The sequence below is a fragment of the Zootoca vivipara genome, chromosome 3 (assembly GCF_963506605.1).
Source record: "Zootoca vivipara chromosome 3, rZooViv1.1, whole genome shotgun sequence".
NCBI lineage: Eukaryota > Metazoa > Chordata > Lepidosauria > Squamata > Lacertidae > Zootoca > Zootoca vivipara.
In genome coordinates, this window is record NC_083278.1 from 27802515 (window position 1) to 27827620 (window position 25106).

The 25106-nt window shown below is 44.9% G+C and overlaps 2 protein-coding genes and 1 long non-coding RNA gene across 8 annotated transcripts in view; 1 reads left to right on the plus strand and 2 right to left on the minus strand.

The window, feature by feature from the left end:
- Positions 1-3056, minus strand: part of ROCK2 (Rho associated coiled-coil containing protein kinase 2) — a 74492-nt gene extending 71436 nt beyond the window's left edge. For 2 of the 4 annotated variants that reach the window (XM_035109844.2, XM_035109843.2), the window contains exon 1: positions 1957-3056. In XM_035109844.2, coding sequence (XP_034965735.2) covers positions 1957-2100 — 144 coding nt within the window. In that variant the 5' untranslated portion in view covers positions 2101-3056. The remainder of the gene's footprint in view (positions 1-1956) is intronic. The other 2 variants (XM_035109846.2, XM_035109845.2) reach the window with 1 other exon arrangement.
- A 1820-nt stretch (positions 3057-4876) lies between these two features.
- Positions 4877-7215, plus strand: LOC132591883 (uncharacterized). Its single transcript, XR_009557308.1, has 2 exons — positions 4877-5061; positions 5517-7215. It is a non-coding gene; the product is annotated as an uncharacterized LOC132591883 (long non-coding RNA).
- An 11859-nt stretch (positions 7216-19074) lies between these two features.
- Positions 19075-24867, minus strand: E2F6 (E2F transcription factor 6). Of its 3 annotated transcripts, none has more exons than XM_060272482.1 (7): positions 24770-24867; positions 23330-23411; positions 22114-22324; positions 21254-21413; positions 21006-21119; positions 20464-20611; positions 19075-19948 (listed from the first exon to the last, which is right to left on the minus strand). In XM_060272482.1, the coding sequence occupies exons 1-7, from the start codon at positions 24845-24847 to the stop codon at positions 19917-19919; spliced, it is 825 nt and encodes a 274-aa protein (XP_060128465.1). In that variant the 5' UTR covers positions 24848-24867; the 3' UTR covers positions 19075-19916. The 3 variants fall into 3 exon arrangements, with proteins under 3 accessions (XP_060128465.1, XP_060128464.1, XP_034965732.1); XM_060272481.1 differs by having other exon boundaries at positions 22108-22324; XM_035109841.2 differs by lacking the exon at positions 21006-21119 and having other exon boundaries at positions 21260-21413; positions 22108-22324.
- Positions 24868-25106: the final 239 nt, after the last annotated feature.

Genomic DNA, 25106 nt, shown 5'->3' on the forward strand with positions numbered 1-25106 from the left:
CATACACAGAAAAAGGCTATACTGACAAATTACATATAATAAAAGTAAACACACAACCGTCCTTTCTACTACTAGAGTTACTAGATGAAAACTGACACAGGTGCAGATGAAAAGCAGCTATACATGTACAAACAACTTATAAATAAATATACATGTATGAAAAAAGTTTACTTGAAATGACTTCACTTTGATTATATAAGGTCCTACTCATACAACAGCCCAACAATTTACAACTGTAAAAGATTGAATTGTTGGACGAGGGAAGGAAGAGTCATCCCAAAATTGAGTATTTATTTGAAATTTGTGTTATCTACTCTCATAACTGCTTCTGCAGCCAGAAGGCTCACTAAATGAAAAGGAAAATAAGCACACAAAGACTGGATACTGAGAAGCAGCACTCTTTGCTGAACACAAGCATAGCCTACTGAAACATTCTGCAATACTTTTCAAGTGTCATGAATACCATCAGTATACCCTGGAGTGGTCTGTAACAAGCATAGATCCCTACTGCCTCCGCCATAGACAGACACACACACAGTTTAGTCAGTTCCTGTACTTTGGCCAAGCAGGACTGAGTCATTTTTGCAAATGACTCCAGCTGCTTCTCCCCCCCCAAAAAAAAAAAAAAAATCTGCAGAGAGAAACTCTTGGAACAGAAACAAAAATCCCATTCCTATTTCTCCAAGAGGAGGAATGAGGTATGTGATATTCCAAAAGCTATTTTCTTATATTATATATTATAATACCTTGCTTATTGTACCACGCACACCACATGTTTAGAAATGGAAAAATCTCAGACCTATATTTCTTCGTTAATGGGCTTTCCAATGGAAAGGAAAGGCTTTTGGGGTTTTTTTTTGCAAAGACATAAGGCTAAAAAGAAATGCTTATGTTTATGTAGCTTATGAAGTTAATAACTCCTACTAAACAACCTTCCCCAAATAGATATTCCCAAAGTACGTCCATAATTTTTTGAGTACTCTGCACAGTGCTTGGAAGCAGAATGTCAACACTGGTTTCCCATTAACAAAGTTTAATGGAAAGACAAAGACAAAAGGATCAAAGATGACACTGACATGAATCATGGACTAACATCTCAACATAGGCAGATTTACACCAAACTATTTGCAAATCATTCAATGAAACGTCCAATATGAAAGTTTAGGATGAAAGTGAACCCCTGCATCCCTAACCAACACTGAGAAGTAAGCTCAGCTGCGACTTCACCCTCCAAATAAATATATTCAGGAATGATGTGAGAATCATTCCTAACCACCCCAGACTGAGTAAACAAAAAGTTACTCTACGGAACATAAATGTTTCTCTCTCCACAACCCTTGCCTGCACCCTCAATGGCATGTTTCTTCTTTACTTCTCTCCCACCCATCCCCCTTCTCAACTTTCTAGGGTGGTGGTGGGGAGAGCTTTCATCAGGCCAAACTGAACACGACTGCCAGCACCCTTCCCCGCCTTCACTCCTCCCTGAAGAAGAAAAGAATGTTCATTAGAACTGTACCGTCCATCCAATCAAGTATCTCAACCAAAAATCCCTCACAGCCGCAAGATTTTGGGGTGTGTGGAGGGGGGCGGGAGGAAGAGGACACAGACAGCGATTATTAACCCTTGCTTTATCTAAACAGGACCCTTTCGCAAACCACCCCATAGCGAAAAAGCCGTACCTCGTTACATCCTCTCTCCCCCACCCAACTCTTCCCTTCCAAAGCAAAAGTGGGATCCAGGCTCCCATACACCCAAGGCGGTCAGCCTCTTTCTTCAGTCACTTAAAACGCGGGAGTCGAACTCTAGGCACCCCCACCAAATAAAATCCTATTCTCCCCCCCCCCCAAACGACAACAACAACCCAACCCACAAGTTTCTCTCCCATCCCTGCTCTTCCCTCCACATGAAGCTACCGTTCCAAAACCTCGCATTTCTTTCTCCCGCCGGCGAACTCACCAACAAACTTTCCACATTGACTGGAGACCTGGGGTCCCGGATCATGGACTCCAGCTTCCTCTGGCGCCCCGAGATCCCTCCTCCGGATTCGGGCAGCGACGGCGGCGAAGCGGACATTTTCACCGCCTGCTGCTGGTGGTTCATTCTCCCGTTCCCCGAGGGTCCCTCGTTGCCGCCACCTTCTTTCTCCTCTCCCTCCCCGGGTGCCCAGGGAAGCCCGGGGACGGCTGTCCAGCAGTAGGACGAGAGGGCGGCGGCAGCAGCAGCAAGCGAGGAGCGCCTTCCGCCGCCAGCGCCGCCGGTAGGTATCTGCTTCAGGGCCTAAGGAGCGGCCCAAGGGGACCCGGCGGGGCCGCTCAGTCCCGGCCCGCTCCGGCCAGGCCTGCCTGCCTCAGGAGCAACAGAGAGCGGGGCGCCCGCGGCCACCCTCGCCCTCCTCCTCCTCCACCACCACCGCCGCCTCCTCGTCGTCCCCCGATTGGGGCGGGCGCTGCCGCCGCCGCTCCACCCGCCCGCTTGGCGTCCCCCGCCGCCACCTCCGCTTCCCAGGCATGAACGGCCCGCGGTGGGCGGCGGAGGGGAGGGGAGGGCCGGTTCCCGCGGGAAACTGCCGCCGCCGCCTCCCTCGCCCCCTGACTAGGCGGGAAAACCAGTCACGGCCGGGGCCCCCACGCCGCCTCGGCTTTTTTGCACCAGGTCAATAACCGAGGGGGAGAAGGCGAGAGCAGGGAGGGAAGGAGGGGAAAAAAGGGAAGCCAGCAGCGGAGGAGCCCGGCTTCCTCCCCCCTCCTCCTCCTCCTCCTCCGTGGGAGGGAGGGAGGGAGCGCTAGGCCCGCCTCGCTGGGATCGGGCTCCTCTCTTTCTCTCCGCTTCTGTCACTCAAGGGGTCCCCCACACACTCCCTTCCAAGTTCCTGCCCTTTCACTGGAGCTACCGCGCCACCATTTCCCCGCTCCCGCCTCAGGGAACTTATTCCTATCGCTGCTCCGGCTATGGCCTCCTCGTTACCCACAAGTCTCCGCTCCTCGCCCGAGCCCCGCTCGCAGGCAGGCAAGCGAGCGAACGAGGGAGGCGAGGAAATGGCCAGGAGGGGTTTCCCACCCACCCCGGTTTCCCACCCACCCCTCCTCCTCCTCCCTCGGCCTTCGCATAGCTGGGCAGCCAGTCACCGGCTCTAACTATGGACTTTTTACCTCAGGCGGGGAGATGGGGTGGGGGTCGGTTGGCGGCGAGGGAGGGGCGGGAGGAATCTGAGGGGTTGCATGCTGACGCGCATCTTGCCCCCGCCGCGCAAGCGGGCTGGGGATGCGCGCCCGGCTGAGGCGCAGGCATGGAAGTGTGTGGGGGGGGGGGAGCAACAAACGTGCCCTCAGGCGATCCGAAATAGCAGGGTGACTCCCTTGCCCGCCTGCCTGACTCAATCAACTCAGCAAAACCACCTCCGCTCCCCAACTCACTGCCCGGTGTGGGAGCGAGAGGACACACACACGCGCAACAGGAAACACGCAAAACGCGATAGCGGGGGCAGCGCAAGAGCGTTTAGCCTCCGGGAGGCGGCCCCTGGAGCGGCGCTTCGCGCGACGGCGGCACGCAAGACCATATAAAGCTCCCGAGGGCGAGGAGGGAGGGGGCAGAAGTTGAATCCGTTGGCCGCTCTCGTGCCCGCCAACGGTTTGCCCCGCTTTGCCCAACGGCCAAGCGAAACTTCTCCTGCTGCCGGGTTAAAGCGAGGCGGCTCTCCTCAGACGAGGCTGGTCTGGAGTGTCGTGAGAGGGCGGCAAGCGGCTATTTTTAATTTAATGTATGGCTTGTTCGTTCCTAGAAGGAGGCTCTGGTGGGGTTTTTATGCATCAGCAGGTGCCATAATAACTTGGGGTCGGACTACGCACCTTGATTTGAGTGGGGGGGACGGTCACCAAGCCTCAGATTGCGGGGTGAGGCCTGGGACTACTGTTTTCAATCCAATTAATAATAATATTATAAATACAATTTATAATTTCAATACTTCTGCTTAGAGGTTTTATGGAAACAGGGAGGTACATAAATTTTGTCAAATAAATACAGTGATGGGCGGATAAGAAGTCTGGTAAATAAATCAAGCTACCGTCAGTGATCGCAAGCGGTAGATCTCAAAGATAGGGCAAGGTGCTGATGGGTTTGGATCTGCTGGGTTCAAAGCCCTGCAGCATTCTCAAGGGGGCTCATCACACAGTAAAAAAAAGGAAATAATAAATGCCCCCACCCAATTTCTATACTGGCTAGCACAAACAAGTAGAGCTTGGGATGCAGTAGTAGATCCATAATGCCGCTCCGCTGTGTCCCCTCATTAGGTCTTTTAGGACTCAGCTCTGGTATCGGAAGGAAAATTCCGCTCAGCTCTGGCACAAATTCAGACTTGCCCATAGGAAAGATCAACAAATGAGGTTTTAAAAGAATTCCCAGCTGCATTAAGGTAAAGGTAAAGGGACCCCTGACCATTAGGTCCAGTCGTGACCGACTCTGGGGTTGCGCGCTCATCTCGCATTATTGGCCGAGGGAGCCAGCGTACAGCTTCCGGGTCATGTGGTCAGCATGACAAAGCCGCTTCTGGTAAACCAGAGCAGCAGGGCCGTCTTAAACGCCCCTGCCGCTGTGGTGCGCCGGATCTCTCCGGCGCCCTCCCACCCCATTTCCCAGCGCGGTGGGCGCAGTGGCGGGCGGGCAGGCACAGCGCGATCTTTCTGGCGCCCTCCCGCCCCGTTTCCCAGCGCGGTGGGCGGGTGGGCGCAGCTGCGCAGCGGACCGGCGGATCGGCTGGCCAGCGGGCGGGCGCAGCTCGCGGCGCCCTCCTGGCGGGCCGGCGCCATGGTGCCCTGCGCCACCGGGGGTCTACCTAGAGCCGGGCCTGCAGAGCAGCACATGGAAACGCCGTTTACCTTCCCGCTGTAGCGGTTCCTATTTATCTACTTGCATTTTGACGTGCTTTCGAACTGCTAGGTTGGCAGGAGCTGGGACTGAGCAATGGGAGCTCACCCCGTCACAGGGATTCAAACCGCCGACCTTCTGATCAGCAAGCCCTAGGCTCAGTGGTTTAACCCACAGCGCCACCTGGGTCCCTGCATTAAGGTAGGTTTAATAATACTGTAGTAATAATAATAATAATAATAATAATAATAATAATGTGTAGGAACTGTAGGAATACATCGGCAATGGGTACTAAGAGATAGCTTGCTAATTCCTAAATCTCCAATAGGTTGCATTGGTTTCCCATTGGGCACCCAGATTTATTCCACTAATTACTCATACTGCACTACCCATGTAGTACCAAAATATGGATAAATGATATTGCTGTTTAAGCATAAGTTTCTTCCATTATTTCATTTATTGCTATTTTTATTCTATGGGCAAGCTTACCTCTAGTGAACACATCAACCTCTAAAGTTACTTTATATGCACATAGGCTGAAATGTTTCCAATATAATCCCGAGCACACTAACTTGCAAGTAAGTGCCTGTGAAATTAAATAAACTCACTGTGAAGTATTTTTGTTTATTTGGTTATTCTTCTACTTTCTCCTGCAGCTATCACAGCATCTCCAGAATCCCAACCCTGCTCAAAGCCTCACATGTACCCTCTCAGCTCATCTAGTTGCCTCAAGTGCCAGAAGAAGAGATGTGGGGTGGGTGGGCAATGCAACAGGGCAAGAGCTAAGAATATCTTTGATATCTCTGGATCATCCCTGTATCTGGTGTGCATGTATTTGCATTACTAAGTTAAAAGTTTACCCAGTTCTTCCAGAGCTTGTCATTCTGTGGAGCAGCAAGGCATCTCTGCTGAGGAAACAAAAAAGTCTTCAGAGATATGCTTTCATCTACTTACCTTTGCCCTGGAATTTCATTATAAATCCCTGGATGAAGATCTGTCACACGCAATGAAAAAGACAGCTATGAGTATATAGGTAGAATCTCTGATATTTCTAATAACTGAGTCTTGGAACCAATTGGCTTGCTCCACTGATGGGAAGCCTATCTTTTACCATGTGCTGCTGAAAGCGGCTGGGGAGCAGGGCCGCCAACCAGCTGGGATGTGGATGCGCAGCTCCCCCAGCCACCGCCAAGACTGGAAAGGTTTCAACATCCCCTTTATCATCTCCACTGTCATCAAAAACACTGTCACTACTCAGCTCAGGTACAACTGGTAACTGGTGCTGCAGCTAAAAACATGGGGAAATAGTTATTTTAGATCAAAATTCCTTTTTTCCCACTTCCACAAAACCAATTTGCATGGTATATGCTTAGCGGTGGCTGGGGGAGCTGTGTACTCGCCTCCCAGCTGGTTGGTGGCCCGTGCTCCCCAGCCGCTTTCAGCAGCATATGGTAAAAGGTCGCTAATATAAATCACACTTTTAACTTTTCAGGGTCTGAAATTGGGGGGAAAGTGCCAATACGGTAGTAGATCCCTTCTCTGTGAATTTCTGTTATTCTCTCTTTAAAGCCATCCAAGTTGGTGGCCATCTCTGCCTCTTGTGGAAGCAGATTCCATAGTTTAACCATGTGCTGCATAAGGACCTGCTTCCTTTTATTTGTCTCTTAAAGAGGGCTTTCAGCATAGAAAAGATAAAAGGAAGGCAATGATCATTTTTATAAAGTTGATACTGGCAGCGGCAACCGGCTCCGTAGCACGCATGCGCAGCGTCACTCCATAGCGACACTGCGCATGCGTGCTATGGAGCGGGTTGCCGGCGGTGCCACTCCAGCACCGGGATCCCGCTGATGCCTCTTCCTGGCCTTCCCCTCGCCTCTGCCCCAGCAGGAAGAAGCAAAGCACACGCCGAGCAAGTGAGCAAACAGCCAGCCGCTGAGTGAACAGCCAGCCGCTGAGCGAACAGCCAGCCGCTGAGCGAGGCCTTTTACCGGGTGGCGGGGCTTGGCTTGGGAGTTGGGGGCGCCGAGTGTCACCCCCCTCCAGGGTGGCACCCGGGGCAGCCCGCTCCCTACACACACCCTTGCTACGCCCCTGGATACTGGAACCCTCAAGCACCAGTAGTCAACTGCCAGTTGTCATCTGTTGAGCAAGCTTCAAATCATAAGGGGACAGAGAGAAGAAAGGTGATTGGCTGAGTAGATGATGTCATAGGTGGGTCCTGTTGAGTCGTCGTATATTTATATCTCAACATCTGCTTCTTCAGAGAGTCTGTAGAAATTGTAGTTTGAAAAAGAGTCATGGTTGCCAACTGACCATATCTTGGCCTCCTTTTGTGCCTTTCAAAAAGGACCAGCCTGTGGAGATCTACCAGTGAAATACATTATTTGCATGGATTTAAACATGATCATGTACTCATTACTAGAGATCAAACTACTGTTAATAGTTATAGCTACAAGGCCCCTAGTTCAAAATATAGCAACCCTAGGAACGGTTCTTTGTAATCACATACCACATTGTGAATTTTGGCCCTAATAAAATTTTTATGTTACAACTTCTCTACTGTGGTGACTGCCTCCTATTTTTGGTTTTGGTTTCTATGCCTCAAACACATGCATGAATACAGAAATGCAAAAAAGAAGCTTTTTCCAAGCATCAGGTAGATGAAGAAGCTGTATCTGTTGAATTTCTTGGGGTGGTTTTTTCTCCCCTTCTTTCCTGAAACATTCCAATACAGTGCCACGGGAGATTTTAAAACCCCTGTTATGCATTCTTTCAATTTGTAATCCTCATCTCCAGAATACAATAAACGGAGGCTCAAACAATCTCATTCTCTCTACCTTTGCACAGCAGAAGCCACTTCTGACTTTGAATTATGTATGTACAATGCTAGAGTTAATTATTTTTTGTTTCATTCCACCCTGTGTACTGAGTAGAAAACTTCTGTGTGTACATACTCGGATCTCATGTCATTGTGTAGAGATTCTCACATAATGTGTGATGCAGTTGACTGCTACATGCAAGAATCTTCCGTTTAAAGATGATTAAATATTAAAAGGTATTGACATGAAGGGCAGACATTAAATACGGTAGTTCATTTCCTTACATAGTTGTTGCTGGCCACAGAATATCCCCAGTGCCTTTTTATGTTCTCACAGCAGTTAATCATTTCTCCCCTATGTTTCAGGGTTCCTGGTCCAGAATTTGAACCCCTGGGCGTTAATCTTCTTTTCAAGCAATCATACAATCTAGTTGTGCTTTGTAGCAATCGCAGTTACTTCACAGTTTGTAATGTGACCCTGGAGAGGTCATTTCAGTACTGCTAACACACGGTTTCAGTTCATCCCTGGAGGTGCATTCCATTGTCTCTCAAGACAGACAGATGCCAACAGCATTTGTTGTCAGTAGTAGAATCATAGAACTGTAGAGATGGAAGGGACCATGAGGGTCATCTAAGTCCAATCCCTGCAATGCAGGAATCTTTTGCCCAACACGAGGCTCTAACCCACACTGCTGAATTTACCTCTCCTAGTATGGGTTTAGCTTGGCAGTTAATTTTATTTACTTATTTATATATTTATACCCTGGTCTATACGCTGTGGGATAAACCACAGAGCCTAGAGCTTGCCGATCTTAAGGTCGGTGGTTCGAATTCCTGCGACGGGGTGAGCTCCCGTTGCTCGGTCCCAGCTCCTGCCAACCTAGCAGTTCGAAAGCACGTCAAAATGCAAGTAGATAAATAGGAACCGCTACAGCGGGAAGGTAAACAGCGTTTCCGTGTGCTACTCTGGTTCACCAGAAGTGGCTTTGTCATGTTGGCCACATGACCTGGAAGCTGTACGCCGGCTCCCTTGGCCAATAATGCGAGATGAGCGCCGCAACCCCAGTCGGTCACGACTGGACCTAATGGTCAGGGGTCCCTTTACCTTTATCTTTACCCTGGTCTTCAGGTAGAAAAGTTCCCACATCAACTCACAAACCAATAAAAATAACATACAGTAGTCCCTATCTTCAGGTTTACAATCAAAAAGACATGAAAGAAAGAAAAAAGAATGGGGAAGGAAAACGAAAACAATAAAAGTTAGGCACAGCATTCTAATTTATAAAGAATTTATAATGACCACCTTGGATGGAAAGGGGCTGGTCACATTATAAAAACACAAACAGGCCTTAGCCGCCTCTGAGAAAAAATCATGGTGACATAGCTCCTGGAACTGCTGTAATACAGCCAGTTGTTGTTGCACTTACAGGGCATGTCTGAGAGCTAGACAGAATCTGCCACTTTGTTGTGGCAGGTAGGCTAATGTGGCCCAAATTGATACCATCACACCCAAAGCAAATGGGGTTCTTCCTCACAATGCAGTTGGTCATAATTGTCTCCAGAAGAGGGGCCTATCCCAGCTGTTGAAAGTAGCCGTGAGGGAAGATGGCAGTTCCTCACTGCCTGCCTCCTCCTTAATGCGTCTTTCTTGTTACACAGACAGTTACGTAAGGAAGATTTCGTAAGCAATAGTTACTGTTTCTGTATGTAAATTGTAAGCAGTTACTGACCGGCATACTGCATTATTAGTTGAATGCCAGTGAATAGAATGAAATTATATATATAAACTTGAAAATATCTGGACTGAAGCCCACTGGGTGCCTTTTGGAACGATACTGTCTCAGTTTGACTGGCTTGGTGCAGGAATAAATAGAATGACTGCCCTGGGCCTTGGAAGTACACAAGGGCAGGATGCAAAAACAGTAGCTGACAAGTTTTGCATTAACTCGGATAGTTTGCGGAGCCTGGCAAATACACAGTAATGTGTTTGCTTTGTGAATGGAGTCTGGTCTGGCACAATTACAGATTAATTAATTTGCCACTTTTATAATGAGTAAAACTGCAGTACTGAAAAGCAGATTGAAATTTAATTAGTAGGCCTCACAATGGTTCTGATCAAAAGATTCATGCAATTGTCCTTAATTTGCATGTTCGTTGCAGGGAATCAGTTACCACCTGATTTGCTCAAGGTCACACAGGACAGCCAGTAGACTATAATTCCGTTCCAGATGAACATTTAAAAAACAAACCTTGGCAGTAAAGTTAGAAAAAGCGATCAAACTAGTACCCAAGCCAAATAATTTGCCTTTAAAGCTGCCAACATGAAGCTGCATCCATCACGCTTGCAGGGACAAAAATATCCCCAGACCAGAGTGTTAAGAATGCTTCCCTGCTACCCCTGAAGGGTTCTTTTCCTAAGTTTCTGGGTGTATCTGCACACCAGCTTCTCCATGCCTCTGGTGCTAAAGCGTATCTAAAAGAAAAGTTACCCCAAGCAGGTGCAGAACTTAAGAACCTTGCATCCATTTCTGCAAGCACTACGACTACACCATCAGGGTATTATTAGCAGCAGAACCATTGCACCTTATTTCCTAAACCACTGAGTTACTGGCCTAATCTTTGCTGTGCTGTAGTGCAACTCACATAATGACCTGAAGGCAGCCCAGCTGCACCAGAAGACCTGAGTAGCGGCTTGGTAGACCCTATATAAATCTTACTTCAGGCTTGCTTGGTGTGTCCGTCTGAGCAACTTGATGCTAAGGTTCCTTGTGACTTGTTTCATATTGTTGTTTTCTCTGGAACTCAACCTTCAGCCTAGCTCTTGACCGTGGCTCCTGGAACCCTGATCCCCTTGCTCAGTCCGAGCCACCAAAAGCCAAGAGGAGAACTCTGCTGGAGCATAAGAACATCAAACACATAGTTGTGTGTATTCCATGATTCCTCAGAAATACATATAAGCTTCAGGCATGCTATTGACTTTCAGTGAAAAAGAACAGTACAGCAGAGCACTTGCAGTTGCAGATATATTTTGGGAAATATGTGGGCACATGCTGAAAGTTCAGAAGCAATCAGTCTTTGGCATCCGTCTGTCTCAAGAGACAATGGAGTGCGCCTCCACGGGTGAAATCAAACCAGTATGTTAGCAGTACCAAGTGACCTCCCCAGGCCTGGGCAGTGTGCATGGAGGTCCTGGGCTGCCCAAACAGCCATCCTCCCAGCCTTGTTGATGCGGTCCAAAGGAAAGCATAGCAATACGCGTGGCAGCAGTTTGGCTACAGGAGTTGCTGGAAGGAGGCATAAAAGGCACCATCCAACTGTCTTAGGCACTCCACTCGGGATTTGTGTAGGGTTTGCTCCTGAGCCTTTTCTTCTCCTGCAGATATCCTACAAGGCAGCAGAGGTTTAGCACCAGAGTTTTCCTTCTCTAGGTGGCCTACCTTCCCAGGCTGATGAGCCCCACCTGCCCCTCGCTTCCCTCTACAGCTCATCACAAACCACCTTCTTGACTGTTGGACCCACTATTGGTCTCGTCCACTCATTGTGGCTACCCTCACCTGGTTGATATGTCCAGTTGAAGACGTTCTCAGGGTGTGGCTGCTGCCGCATGCTGACAGCTTCTAGGAGCCAAAGATGAGAGCCAAGTGCCAGGTAGGGACCAAAGGTGGACTAACTACCCCAATGAAGAACAATGTTAAACTATATATAAGAAACTATACAGTGGGGCTTCGGGTTACAAACGCTTTGGGTTACAAACTCCACTAACCCGGAAGTAGTACCTTGGGTTATGAACTTTGCCCCAGAATGAGAACGGAAATCATGTGCCAGCAACAAGGCGGCAGCAGGAGGCCCCATTAGTGAAAACATGGCTCAGGTTAAGAACGGTTTCAGGTTAAGAACGGACCTCCGGAACGAATTAAGTTCGTAACCCAAACAATGAGTTATGGGGCTGCAGTAGGAGGGAGATCACAAAACATAAGAGCAACCCTGCAGAATCACTTATTGAGTCCGGTGTTGTGTTTCTCAACAGGCCAACCAAGATGCTTGCAGGAAGGCTGCAAGTAGAACCTGAGCACAATAGCCTTCTCTTGTTTCCCGTAAACAGACCCCTGTGTTGCAATATAGAGAAGCTGAACAAAATAACACAACACGATGGCCAATAACAATGGCACTAAACACTATTTATAAACTAATACAAATGATCATAAATTGCAACCAAAGTCTCTAAATCTTCTTCGCCAGTCGCGGTAGAATAATTCAAAAGTTCGATATATACATAGTCTGTCACCAAATATCGCCGGAACAGTTTCCGGATAACCAATCTGTTTCGTTCAATGCTTCATCAGCCAATCTTGATCAATTCTTCATCAGCCAGACTTGTAAGAATTGATATGAGAAGGATGCAGTTCAATTTCTTAACAAGCCAATCTTACATGTAAGTAAATATATATAAACGCTGTAGAAAATATGCTCTGGATCAGTGCTCATATGAAACTGTAGTCACTGATTGGTTATTTGTATTACTTTAGAAATAGTGTTTAGTGCCATTGTTATTGGCCATCGTGTTGTGTTATTTTGTTCAGCTTCTCTTGTTTCCCAGAAACAAGTTTTCAGGGGCATTCTGTGTCAGATTCTGGAAGTAGTATGCAGTCATCATGGCCAGTAGACTTTAAGATCCTTATCCTCCATGATCTTGATACCCCTTTTTAAAAGCAACCAAATTGGTGGACATCACTACATTTGGTGGTTGCAAATTCCATAGTTAAAACAATGTGCTGTGCGATGAAATTTTTGTTTTAAATAAGATTTTTATTAAAGCTTTTTCATAAGGCAATAAGATAAAATAAAATAAACTAAGTAAAAACAGAGAAAAGAAAGTATGGTAAACACTCTCAAAGGCCACTCTAAGCCCTTGTCTCACCCAGAAAGTGATGGACCCTCCTAGCTCTCACCTGGGAGCTTTTCTTTCTTATTCCAGTCTCTCACCCTGGGAGGCCTTCCTTGCCTCTCACTCAAGGTGAAATAAATACTTTAGTGTCTCCTGAACCCCACCCCCAAATCAACAGAATGATTGCAGGTCCTAGGGTTACGAGAGAGATCCTTCTTCTGGTACTTTCTTCATAACTTTCATGACTTCAAGACCCCTCTTTCACACACGCTCTTACTTGCCTGTTTTGTAAAGTAAAAAGTCCTGTATGTTCCATAACCTTTCCTCATAAGCACTGCTTTTTAGCCCCTGGTCATTTTGGTGGCATCTTTGCCAGCTCTAGAGTATCCCTTTTGAGGTGCACCAAACAGAACAAGAGATACAGTATTCCAAGCACCAAAGATTTGTATAAAGGGATTATTACAATGTCGGCATTTTTGTTTTAAATCCCTTTCCTGGTTATCGCTGGCATGAAATTTGCCTTATACACAGCCACACACTGTGTTGTTGATGTTTTCATGGGGCTATCCACCATGACGCCAAGATTTATTTATTTACAGCATTTTTACCCAGTTCTTTAGCCAAAAAACTTGCATAGCAGCTTGCAAAAGGTCACTAATAGGACAGTTGCTGTCTTCATCCTTTTCCTGAACAAATAAATACTGCCAGTCCAGCTCCCATCAGCATATCTATATGTGGTAGGATTTATTGCCCCCCTCCCATTTTACACTTACTTACACTTAATAGCATTAGGCATGTTAATGCCCATGGACTTGGTTTAGAGAAATACTTTAGGAGCCCCTCACGATCCCATTTTGTTTTTCATACCCCTGCATAATGTGGGCTTATCTGTAGCATTGGCTTACCCATCTCTCCAGGCCATTTGTGAACAAGTTAAAAAGCATAGGCCCAGTACCTTCCCTCAGAATAGATACCTGCCGTTTACACCCCTCCATTGTGAGAGCTGTCTCTGTATTCCTCCCTTCAGCTTCCTGTTTTTTTAGCCAGTTGCCAATCCATACGAATACCTCTTCTCTTATCACATGACTGCTAAATTTACACGGGAGCCTTTGGTGAGGAATTTTGTCAAAAGCTTTTCAAAAGTCCAAGTACACAATGTGCTGGATCACTCTTATCCACTTGCTTGTTGATACTATATATATATGTGGGTTCTACTATGCTCTCTCTCTCTGGGTGTGGTTGGCTGAAAACTGCACTGTTAATTTTACAGATGAATACAAAAATCCCATCTTAGCTCACATCACTCCAGCTTGATTTATACTTTTGAGAGAATCATCTAACTCATTGCTGCTGTAGAGACAGCAGAGGGAACAAAACAAAAAGCAAAACACATACTTTCAGCCGAGCTATATGCAAGCAGTTTGTGTTGTCATTTGTTGATTTCCAAGCAACTACATTTCCAGAAAGTTTGATATATTTAGAATCCAGAGAACATTTGGACATCTCTGTGTTGCCTTCCAGCTGCATTCTTACAATCTGAGACACCATAGCTGAAATCTTAAACTGAAACAGGGTAGTAAAAATGTAACCCTGCGGAACAAAATTTTTGTTGCGTTTTGTTGCAGTTGTTCTAACCCAATTTCAACGTGCTGATTTCATATCTGAAGTCGGTTTTGTTCTGTAAGCTCCAGGTTTTTTTGCAATTCATGTTTTTCACTTTTCACCATAATCTTTGTTTTTTGCAATGCAAGAATTAAATATTTTATTAAACACATAGCCAAAGTAGTACAGTATGATTATAAATGTAAGCGACTTATATACGGTAGCATTGAATTGAACATGTATAGCATTGAAAATGACGTGTATATCTATGTACAGTTGAAGGTATGCAAAAAAATGTATTCCCTTGGGATACAGTATATACAAGCTGCTGCTATTCAGGTAAGAATTAACCCCAGAGCAACTGTGGGATATAGGCAATTAGGCATGGTACAAAGCCTGTAAGATATAATTACTATAGTCAACAAATATATCAGTGCTTATTTATTACAAGATGAGGTAGGGCACAAGCTTATGTGGTGACTTTAATATAGTGCTGTCTCTTTAAATGGGTCAGCTTGCTACTGTCACTTAAATACCAAAGCTTTATTATACACCACTACTAAAACAAGACAGTTTTGAGGAACCTGATTAAAACTCCTTTTCCATTTGCACTTGCATTTCCTCCACCCCACTTAAGCCTCACCAACACTATACGATTACTAGGATATTTTGTTGAAGCCTCTGTTTCAACCACTATCATCAACCTACTGAAGCGCAGATCTGTTTTTGCTGCATCATCATGGAATCTACAGTAGCTCTGGCTTTCCTACCAGAGCCTAGATTTGCAGACTGACTCGCTCACTACTTCTCCCCACTCAGCTCTGTAAACAAATTTGACCCTGCTGTAAATATGTTTTGCCCTCTTCAGCTAGCCTTTGGCCACCAGCAAGCCTTTGGCCACCAAGCCACTTAGCCTTCTTTTCAAGTCTCTTCTTCTCCCTTGATCCTCTTCCTCTTCTTATTCTAGGTGTGGTGTCCAACACCAAACCCTAGCCAACGCTGATTGATCCTGGCTGACTACCACCCAGCCATATTCACTTCTTCTGGCTCCCCTAGTTTAGCGCCAGCCGATTGCTTAAAAATTTAAACCTGCAGCCGCCAACCAGAATGTGCATATTCTTCTATTCTTCTGCATACTTCAGCCTATGCTTAGCTGTTAATTAAGGTCCCCCAGTGACAGTTAAACCAACGTTCACATCCCTAGGGCTGCATATGAGAAGATGATTAAGATCCATAGCTGTCAACTTTCGGATTTGAAAATAAGGGATCAACAGCCTCACCTGTCCCGGGGACAGTCTACGGCAGGCATGTCAAACCTGCGGCCCTCCAGATGTTTTGGCCTACAACTCCCATGATCCCTAGCTAGCAGGACCAGTGGTTGGGGAAGATGGGAATTGTACTGTAGTCCAAAACATCTGGAGGGCCGCAGGTTTGACATGCCTGGTCTACGGTATATCTAACAATCCAGGATAGCAGCAGGGAATGGTGCTGGAATAAGGGAATTTCCAACAAAAAAAGGGAAATTTGACAGCTGTGGCTTGGAATAAGGGAATACCCCGCCAAAAAAGGGAGAGTTGACAGCTATGTTGAGATCACCAATACCCAGGGTGGGGAACAAGCGCAGCTTTTTTACTGTCTCTGGTAGAAGTTGTACGCATTTTGCCTTTTAAAATAGGAAGTAATAACCACTTGACTGCACAGATTTATCAGCGTGTCATCTAAATAATCCATTCACGCTCAAAACAAACATTTGGCTATCTCAACAAAAACACAGAAGCACCACCAGAATCATTGCAATGCATAGAAAGGGAGAGTCAGATTCCTCTCAAAAGCACAAGACTGCCACCTGGAGTAAGAAAGCAGATTGTTACACGACAACTGTGATTTTGTAAAATGATTTATACAGCAGAGTCAGTCAATGTGCCAGATTGGCTGCCAAGGCAAGTTTTGCACTCTTCAGAAAGTCATGGGCACAACAGCCCCGAGTTTCTCACAGGGCGACATTCCAGGATTTGGGAGTAATTGCGATAAAGGCCCTTGCAGTTGATGTCCCTTTCAACTTTGCAGTTCTACAGTTCTATAATTCTACCGCTGTGAAGTAACAGGGCCTGGGCAGCTGACTGAAACTACTGTAAGGACTAAACTAGAAAGCCCTGTCTCTTAAAGTGTGTGAGTATCAGACCAGGAAGGGATTTTAAAAGTAAGTACCAGTACCTTGAATTCAACCTAATATAATATGCAATTATGAAAGTCGACGTCTCCAGAGCAACAGCAGTAGATGAGAGACTAATATTAATGTCCAAACTTCCTCAGGAAATACAGTAAGAAATCCTCACTTTAAAAACACAAGGTATTACAGCACCATATTTTCTCTACATTTCCTAGGCGGAAGCCCTTCTAGCTTCTGATGAAATTCCAACCAAATACATGCATATATGTCTGTGTCATATGTCTCTAGTGAGCTTCTCCTTAGGCTGTTTTATTCTAGTTGCTCCACAAACATGATAGAAAACACAATGTTGTGGGATCTAGTCTTCTGACCTGAACGATCTGCAGAAGTTTGGCTTCTGTTCCCCCATCGCTTTTCATTTCGAAGGCTAATCACTCATAACATTTGGTAACGTACAATTAAAATGTTTTATGTTGTACTGTGAAGGTTTACTGTATACCTTAAATCGGCTGACTGAATTCAGCCAGGAAGCAAACTATGATAGCAACTGATATATTTGTTCAAAAACAGACTGCAATATATGACTGAGCACCCAACATTGGCCAGGAGGTGAGAGCAGCTCCATGTACAGCATATTTCAGTAGCAAATTGGCTACAATGAAGAAGGTTTCTCTATTATGGAGCCTCCACAAGAATTGCATCTGGCAAGGTCCCCTGGCTACTGCCACCACCTGCTTATGTAGGACTCATGAATGCCCCCCATATGCCACATCTGTTCAGATGTTCCATTGCAGAACACCATGGGTACTCACTAGCATCATCTCAGGCTTGCATAGATTCAATTTCTGGTTGTTTAACTGGCATCATATATGGCGGATCAATGCAACATGCAAGACAGTTTCTCTTCTCTAGCCAAAATTTAACTTCAAGCCGTATGAACTGTAATAGGAACAGAACAGGGTGGAGGGATGGAATGGAGAAATTTAAGCTACCAAAACCTCTATTGCAAGCAGAACCAAGGCTCTGTGGGATGTTATGACAGCAAAATCTGGGAACGACTAGAGGAGGTGCCAAGGTAATTACTTATTCTCAAATGAACTCATGGGTGTTAAGTCCAGGATTCTCCCAAATGGAAACATAGGCTGCGGAAGTACTGTTCTACAACCAACCTATGAAAATGCAGCTCCAGGAAACTTGATTGTTCCAGTTTGGAGAGCTGAGCAAGGAAGTAGAATTCCAACCATTACTTCTTAAGCACACAGATCATGGCATAGTCCATAACCTGTACTTCTATTAACATTATTTATGGAAGGAATTACTGGGCTACAACCCAGAGAACTTATATTACTAGTTACGAAACTATAACGTGGTGCAGTCTCTGTGTTCTTTGGCCCTGTTCGTTGACTTCCCTTGGAACTAGAGCGATCAGGACCAATGCCACCAGCAGCCGACAATGGAGCCACCTCAGGATCTAACAGAGCCGAAGCTAGCTCCGCCTTGCCTCCCATTTTGGCATGTCAGCTGATGGCAGGCACTTCCACTAGCCCACACATTTGATGGACTGACAGGAGAGCGCCACGTCAGTGAACGATTATGCCTCCACACAACCCAAAGCCTCTTTTCCAGCCCAGGACAAACTGAGATTGGACTACTCAGTAACCCAATTTGTAGTACTCCTACATTTCTGAAATTTGAGACAAGATGAAATATGTTAATTATGCACCACGTTAGAAAAAAACCACACACTGTTGTACAGCAGTTATGTTTCAATACTGCATGCAAAAAGAGAAACTGCAATTCCATGTACTTAACTCCCTTAACCGTAGTGAGACTTGCTTCCAAGTAGCTAGACTGGGAGTGGCTACAGAGACCATATAATACTGGTCCTAAAAGATCTTCAGTGGCTCCCAGTACGTTTCCAAGCACAATTCAAAGTGTTGGTGCTGACCTTTAAAGCCCTATACGGCCTTGGCCCAGTATACCTGAAGGAGTGTCTCCACCCCCATCGCTCAGGCTGGACACTGAGGTCCAGCTCTGAGGGTCTACTGGCGGTTCCCTCACCGCGAGAAGTGAGGTTACAGGGAAGCAGGCAGAGGGCCTTCTCGACAGTGGTGCCCTCCCTTCAGATGTCAAGGAAATAAAGAATGACACAACAGAAGGCAGTCCTGTGTCGGGAGGTTTTTAATGCTTAATGTTTTCATTATGTTTTTAGATATGCTGTAAGCCGCCCAGAGTGGCTAGGGAAACCCAGCTAGAAAGGCGGGATATAAATAATAAAATTATTATTATTAGTAGTAGTAGTAGTAAACATGCGTAAGACTTTGCTTCATTTATGACAAGAAACATCCCTGTTGTAATGTATTAATTTAGGAGAGGGCAGATTTCAAGTGTATAGGATCAATGTTTTTCCAAGAAACCCAAGATCCACGAGCTGCTGCCAAGTGCAGAATAGTGGTGGATGCTTTGAATTTGGGAACAAAGATAGCGCTTTCATATAAAACCATTCCAGGTCTATCCTCTCCCTCTCCCCCTCCCCATTTCCTTCATTTCTGCAGCCTAATTAGGCAGGGCTGGGTCACCCCAAACTCATCTGATAGATCTCAATTTACCTTCTGACAGCTCCTGCTCTAGTTCACAAACTATAAATTTGTACATGAAAGGCTTGAAACAACTCTAAATTAATGGAGCTTCACAGTCAAACAAAAATGAAAAATGCTTTGTATGTGTAATATTTATCAGTTAGTGTTTATTTCTATTTTACTGTACAGAGGCAGCCCAAATTTCCACTGATAACCATTTAAACATAATATACATATATACACATGAACCAAGCAATTTCAGCTTCTTCAGGACTTCAACCCAGTTTCATACAGAGCTCAAGGCATATCACATGAACAACATCCATTTAATGAAAACAAAAATACCTTGTTTTCTGTAGTCTTGTTCTTGTGTGAAACATTTCATTTTTCCAAATCTTTACAGTGGAACAATGGTTTAACAATTCCACTGGGCAACAGCGCAGCTTCAGAACTAAAGTGCATTTCTTCAAAAATGGTCCCTTACTGAGCATGTTTTGTTCCAGGGTCAGTCAGTTCTGAAGAGGTAACTTTTTTTTATTAAGCAGTTGATTACAGCTTCATGTTCATTGCCACTTCCATGTATGAAGATGAAAGAGAGGTTGTTTAATGACACATGAAATGGTTTAGGGTGGCTATAATATGCGGCACACAAGACCTGTATAAAATGACAACCCTAATCCATGTTTTCAGATTTTTAATTTAAGGATTTTCCCCCCATGACAGCACAGTATAACTTCATCATTTAGTTGTGAACACATTATTCCAGAGCAAAACCAGCATGAAAAGGAGAAGGCAAGATGCTACTTTACCCTCAATTTCTGTGCCAAAGGAAAGGTTAGGGGGGAAATATTAGCTCAAGGCAGAGCCCGCAAATCCAGTGCCTGCTCTTGTTCTCTTAACTGTAGTTGAGACAGAAATTTGTGGTGCCTGCACTGGCCCTCCATGAAGCACATCCAGGGAAGTCCATGAAGTGGAAGTTCAGTAATCAAATGCCTCAGTAGTCTAGCAGTTCTTCGTATCTCTGATATTGCTCACTGTGGAGGTGAACACAAAAGACAAGCCATTTGAAGAAAAGGAATATACTGGAATAGCAAACCACACTCAGGTAATCTGCCGAACATATTTTGGTATGGGGGTAACATCCAAAAACAACTCGTGCTTTAAATCACATTGAAACCAGTGGGGTATACTTGAGCAGTGAAAACTCACAAGCATAACAGATATTAATGTAACCTAAGCGTTTTGTAATGTTTAAGACTAAAACTTTAGATTGGGGTGGCACTTTCTAACCCAGCTTCTGTCTGCCCACTGAGGCTCAATACTGAGCTTCTATTTTATTCCCAGATGTTGAACTGCCACCAATCCTGAACTCCTTAATCATTTTATTAATTCTACTGAAATCATTAAAATAAAAAAGTTAAGATTCCTGTAGATGAGCAGACAACATGCATTGATGCCTAACAGGTTTTAACCAAATTTCCAAGGAGCAGGAAACTTGTAACTGCTGCATGTCATTTTTTATAAGCATCAATTTCATTACCATGTTTACCTCCATAATCATCCATTGCCTGTCTACTTTCGCACGAAATGTTATCCATATTTTTCAAAACATCAGCATTTGCATCCTCCAATGGCACTTCACATAAATAAACATCAATGGGTCCCTTTGTGCTTTTGATGCGTACTTCTATGCAGTCCTGCAAGACACCAACACAGGGCTGAGAGCAGGGTTGGACCCATGCTGCAGTAAACATTGCCATAAAAGGTAGAGATGTTGCAAAACTCAAGGCCTTGACATATTTGAGAAAACCAAGTTAAGGTCCTGGACAGCAAACTGTTTTTTCACACAAAAAGTTTGAGAAGGGTCTCAAATAGATGCTGCTCATCTATAACCTTACTTTACTTTTGAGGCTGGCAGGTTGGCGGGTGGGTGGGGTGGGAGAGGAACATGATACCACTCAGGGAGGAGATCTGGTTCAAGTGCCTGCCCCTACCTTAAGTTTGACCTTAAAACATGTGTAGCTAGGTCTGTTAAACTGCCATCCAACCCCAATCATCCAGGTGATTTAAAACATGCCAGGATGCACTTACTTGTTTAGGAGCTGGTACCTCCATTTTGGTTTCTTCTGGAGCCTTGATTGCAATAACAATCTGTTCTTGAAACGTCTGAATGCTACGGATATCTTGATAGGTTACATAAGCTAGTGTACGTGATTGTTAAGGAATTTCAATGGCAGTAGAATGTATGTTTTCATATGAAGTACTACTAGTGCTATTTTAATCTCGGTTGCTCAACGCCAGCAAGTCAAAACTCTTACAAATGCTTAAGAAAAAGGATATCTTGCCTTTTCTTTGTCATCTGTTAAATCATACAACTGATGAGCACTGTCCTTGATTAATTCATCTAATGCTTCTTCCATTTCTGTTAAGTCATAAAGTTCATCTCTTAACTTTTGATGCTCTGGTGTCCTGATAGTAATTTGCTTAATATCTGATCCACTAAAATAGAATATGAAGTTTTTTTAGACTTTCACACACACGCTAAAGAAAGAAGCAGCATTGCATTACATACCAATATCTAGAGGAAAGCTTTTGGTAAGAACATGGTCAACTCTTGGAAGTGAACATTTATCAATTGGCAGCTACATGTTTCATAAAATGAAGCCAAGTCCTAGAGAATACTTACTAATAGCCTAGTTCTCTGCAGAGTTTGGCACACCTAAGCTCACAAACATCTGCAAAGGATCAGACTATGTATTTGTGTGTTATATGTTATATTTGTGTATTATATACTGAATCTACCTTTGTTTAATAATATGAGTTGCATAAGGTAGTGCAATTAAGGCTGCAATCAAATACCCATGTACTGTACAAACAAGAGCCATTTTACTCAATTAAGATAATTTATATAATGAATTGCTTCTCATAAAACATCCCAAAGTGATTCAACTATAAAAACAGAAACAATGAAACATGTATAAAAACAAACAATTTGAAGTCCAGTACATAATCAGACTGGGATAAAAATCTTTACTTGGGCTTATTGGGAAAGGAAGGTCTTTGATAGCCACCAAAAAGGTAATAGTGATGCCACTTGTCTGATATGCAACAGACAGAGTACAGAGTAATGCTGCGCTTAATTAACACAAGATCTCAGCTCTTGTTTTAAAGCCATAAAGGAAAATCAACTTACACCCACTGGATAAGGTTCTTGGACCTTTTCTGAATAAGATGTATTCCATCCAGCACATTTGTGATATCATACACTCTTCGCTTCCGCACTCCTAGTGTCCGAGATACCTCATTTAAATCAAGAACACCTTCTGGTGAGACTTTGACAAGGTCCATGAATCTCCTGGTCAAATGAACCAATGATCCATCATAGCGGGGCTTTCTGCTGTTTATAGACTCTGCACAGGGTTAAATAGTAGTTTGTTAGCCTATGACAAAAGAGTTCTTACACGTATCATCAAGTGCTGTTCAACATGGTGATAAATTAAACCATCCTGCCTGAGATCAGTCACTTCAACAATGAAGCGAGTTGGAATTTGGTTGCCTTCAGATTGTCAGATCTTAACAGGAGGGGCCTAATTGTTATAAAACAGAAAATTAAATGGATACTGTATTTCATTTCATTCATTTATTTAATAAAGTTTCTATACCACTTGATTGTAAAAAAACTCAAAAGCAGTTATAAACGTTCACAATTACCAGCCAGGATACATTTGGCTTTTATGCACAGCCATAAATTTGCTCAGGCCCTTTTTGCTGTGCCAATTCATATGTAATGGGGAACAATTATTTCCCGTCACATGAATGAGCCTGCATGAGCCCTAGGTTAACTTGCTCCTCATATCCTGCATGATTACAAAGATAACACATCTACAGTACTTTTAAACAAACAACATTTCCCTGTGGTGTCAAACCTGAGGAACTGTGGATTGTTAAACAAAACCCAGTAATAACCTGGTTTGCATGCAATTATAATCAATGGTTTGCTTTTGTCTGGCATGGGTCTTGTCACTTCCATGGCCCATGATTGGTAGGCACTGGTGGGGTTGCTCCATTCGGTGTTTTTCAGAGCAGTGGGTTTTCCTATTCCAATTCAGTGGTGACAGAATATAGGAGGTGGCTGCCTTTACGCCAGTCCCTTACCCCCCAGTATAGCTCAGTCAGTTAAAAATGAATAGGCAAGTTTTTACAATACCTATTTGTGCAATTTATATGAACTTATCATTACTTTCACATGGACTAAACTTTAGAATAGAAAGTTGCAGGGCAGCAGCTTCCTACTCAAAATACTCCGAATTTTAATCACAAACATACTTAGATGTAGATTGCAGTACTGTATATGAAATAAGTTTCTATTGAAAGAAATTCCATCAGGTATGAATGGGGGGAAAGAAAGAACTTACTTTTAACTTTCACAAAGGGTGCTTCTTTGCGATTAAAAGACACGAAGTGTACATCATCTTCATTTTCAACTTTAATGTGTGCCTATAAGAAATATTTAGGTAATTAAATATTATTTCTTCTTAGGGAAACACATGACCACTTCACATAATAAACAAACTTTCATTATAGGTATTTGGTGTCAGCTATACAACCAAGTTATATGCTGCTGACAATACATTCAGTCCCCAAAGTGTACTGAAAGATGCTTCAAGGTTTTTCAGTACAGTATCTTACTAGTAATGATGGTCAATATTTCCTTAGACACACTTACTTGTCCAAACATTACTCATCTTCGTCATTCACAGCTGAAGGGGAATGTTGCTGCATTGTTTTTGTTTGTCACTATGTGATGCATTTATGAGTTTTTATATCGTAAGCTCTTTTTTGGGTTTTTTTTAATTGGGTTGTTGTTTTTGTTTTGATTTTTATGTATTTGATATTTTATGTGAACTGCCCTGAGACCTTCAGGGTACAGAAATTAAATAACAACATCAACAACAATAACCACCCTGTGATCCTTGGCTGAACGGCAGTACAGAAATTATTATTATTATTTTAGTCATTAAATATAAAAAACACAATTTGCATAGGGCCATAACTTAGTGGGATATGAGAAATGGAACAATGGGCAAATGCTTCATTCGGCGCTATCTCACAAAACACTATTTTTATTTATTTTACCTATTTATTAAATTTGCATTCCACCCTTCATCTGAGGACCACTGGATGGTTCGAAATATAAAAACGCGTAGACATGAATGACTCGCGAAACAAGCAACCGAACCAAAAAACGAGCACGCCTCAACACTCAACATTCTCTTGGAAAACCACAAAAGAAAAAAAAAGACCTAACCCTTAGTAATGGCACGGGCTGGGGTTCAGGATGCAGCCACAGACCAAGTAGTAAACGCAGCACCAGCATGGTTTTAACTTGAGAGAAGACAGAGGAAGAAGACACGTGCGTGCGCTTGTGTGAATGTGAGCGAGGGAGACACGTCCACCATTCTACTCCATGAAAGGTCCTAAACCTATTCTTTTTTTTTCCCTTTCTCTCGAACTTGTTCTTTCATAAAATCACGCAATCACATCCCGTCCCCATCTCCACCCTCCAAAAAACCACAGCGACCCCAGGCCCCTTCGCATCCCTCCCGGGCAGCACAACCCAGCCCGCCCGCCCGCTCCCCGACCTGGAGTCCCAACGTCAGCCAGCGCTCGCTGCCCCGAGGCGGCGGCGACGACGAGGATTACCCGCCGGGGCTCCTACGGCCTCAGGACCCCCTTCTCTCGCCTTCCCGAGCCGCAGCCCGAGAGCGATCCCCGTTTCGCGAGCTGGCAAGCAGCCGACGAGGCCGGGCCTCGAGAAAGCGGCGCACGAAGCCGCCCCCTCCGCCTTCACTCACTTGCAGCAGATCCATGGAGAGCTGCGGGAGCAGCACCGACGGCTGCTCTGGGCTCTGCCCCACAGCGGGAGCGGCCATCTTGGGCGCTCTCTCTCCCTCCCCCAGAGGCGGTGTATCCGGCGGGGCCTGAGGGGGTGGAGGAGCAAACCGCTGGGCGGCCTTGCGGTGAGGAAAGCGCCGCCTCCCTCGGCGGAAGCGCCGGCCTTTCCCCGGCGCCTCTGTCTGCCGAACAGGCCCGCCCTCGCAGTCGCGCCTCCCGACCGCCGCTCCCTGGGAAAGGCGACACCCCCCCCCAAACCCCTAAAAGAGCCAGCCTTGTGGGGTGGCGCCGCCGCAT

What these genes read in the sequence shown, in the direction of transcription:
- E2F6 (XM_060272481.1), bottom strand. Translation starts at nt 24,847, where the DNA reads ATGGCCGCTCCCGCTGTGGGGCAGAGCCCAGAGCAGCCGTCGGTGCTG. An exon ending in ACCCTTTGTGAAAGTTAAAA is followed by an intron (nt 22,325 to 23,329) that starts GTAAGTTCTTTC and finishes AACCCTGTGCAG; the next exon opens with AGTCTATAAACAGCAGAAAG. An exon ending in ATGACAAAGAAAAGGCAAGA is followed by an intron (nt 21,120 to 21,253) that starts TATCCTTTTTCT and finishes CAATCACGTACA; the next exon opens with CTAGCTTATGTAACCTATCA.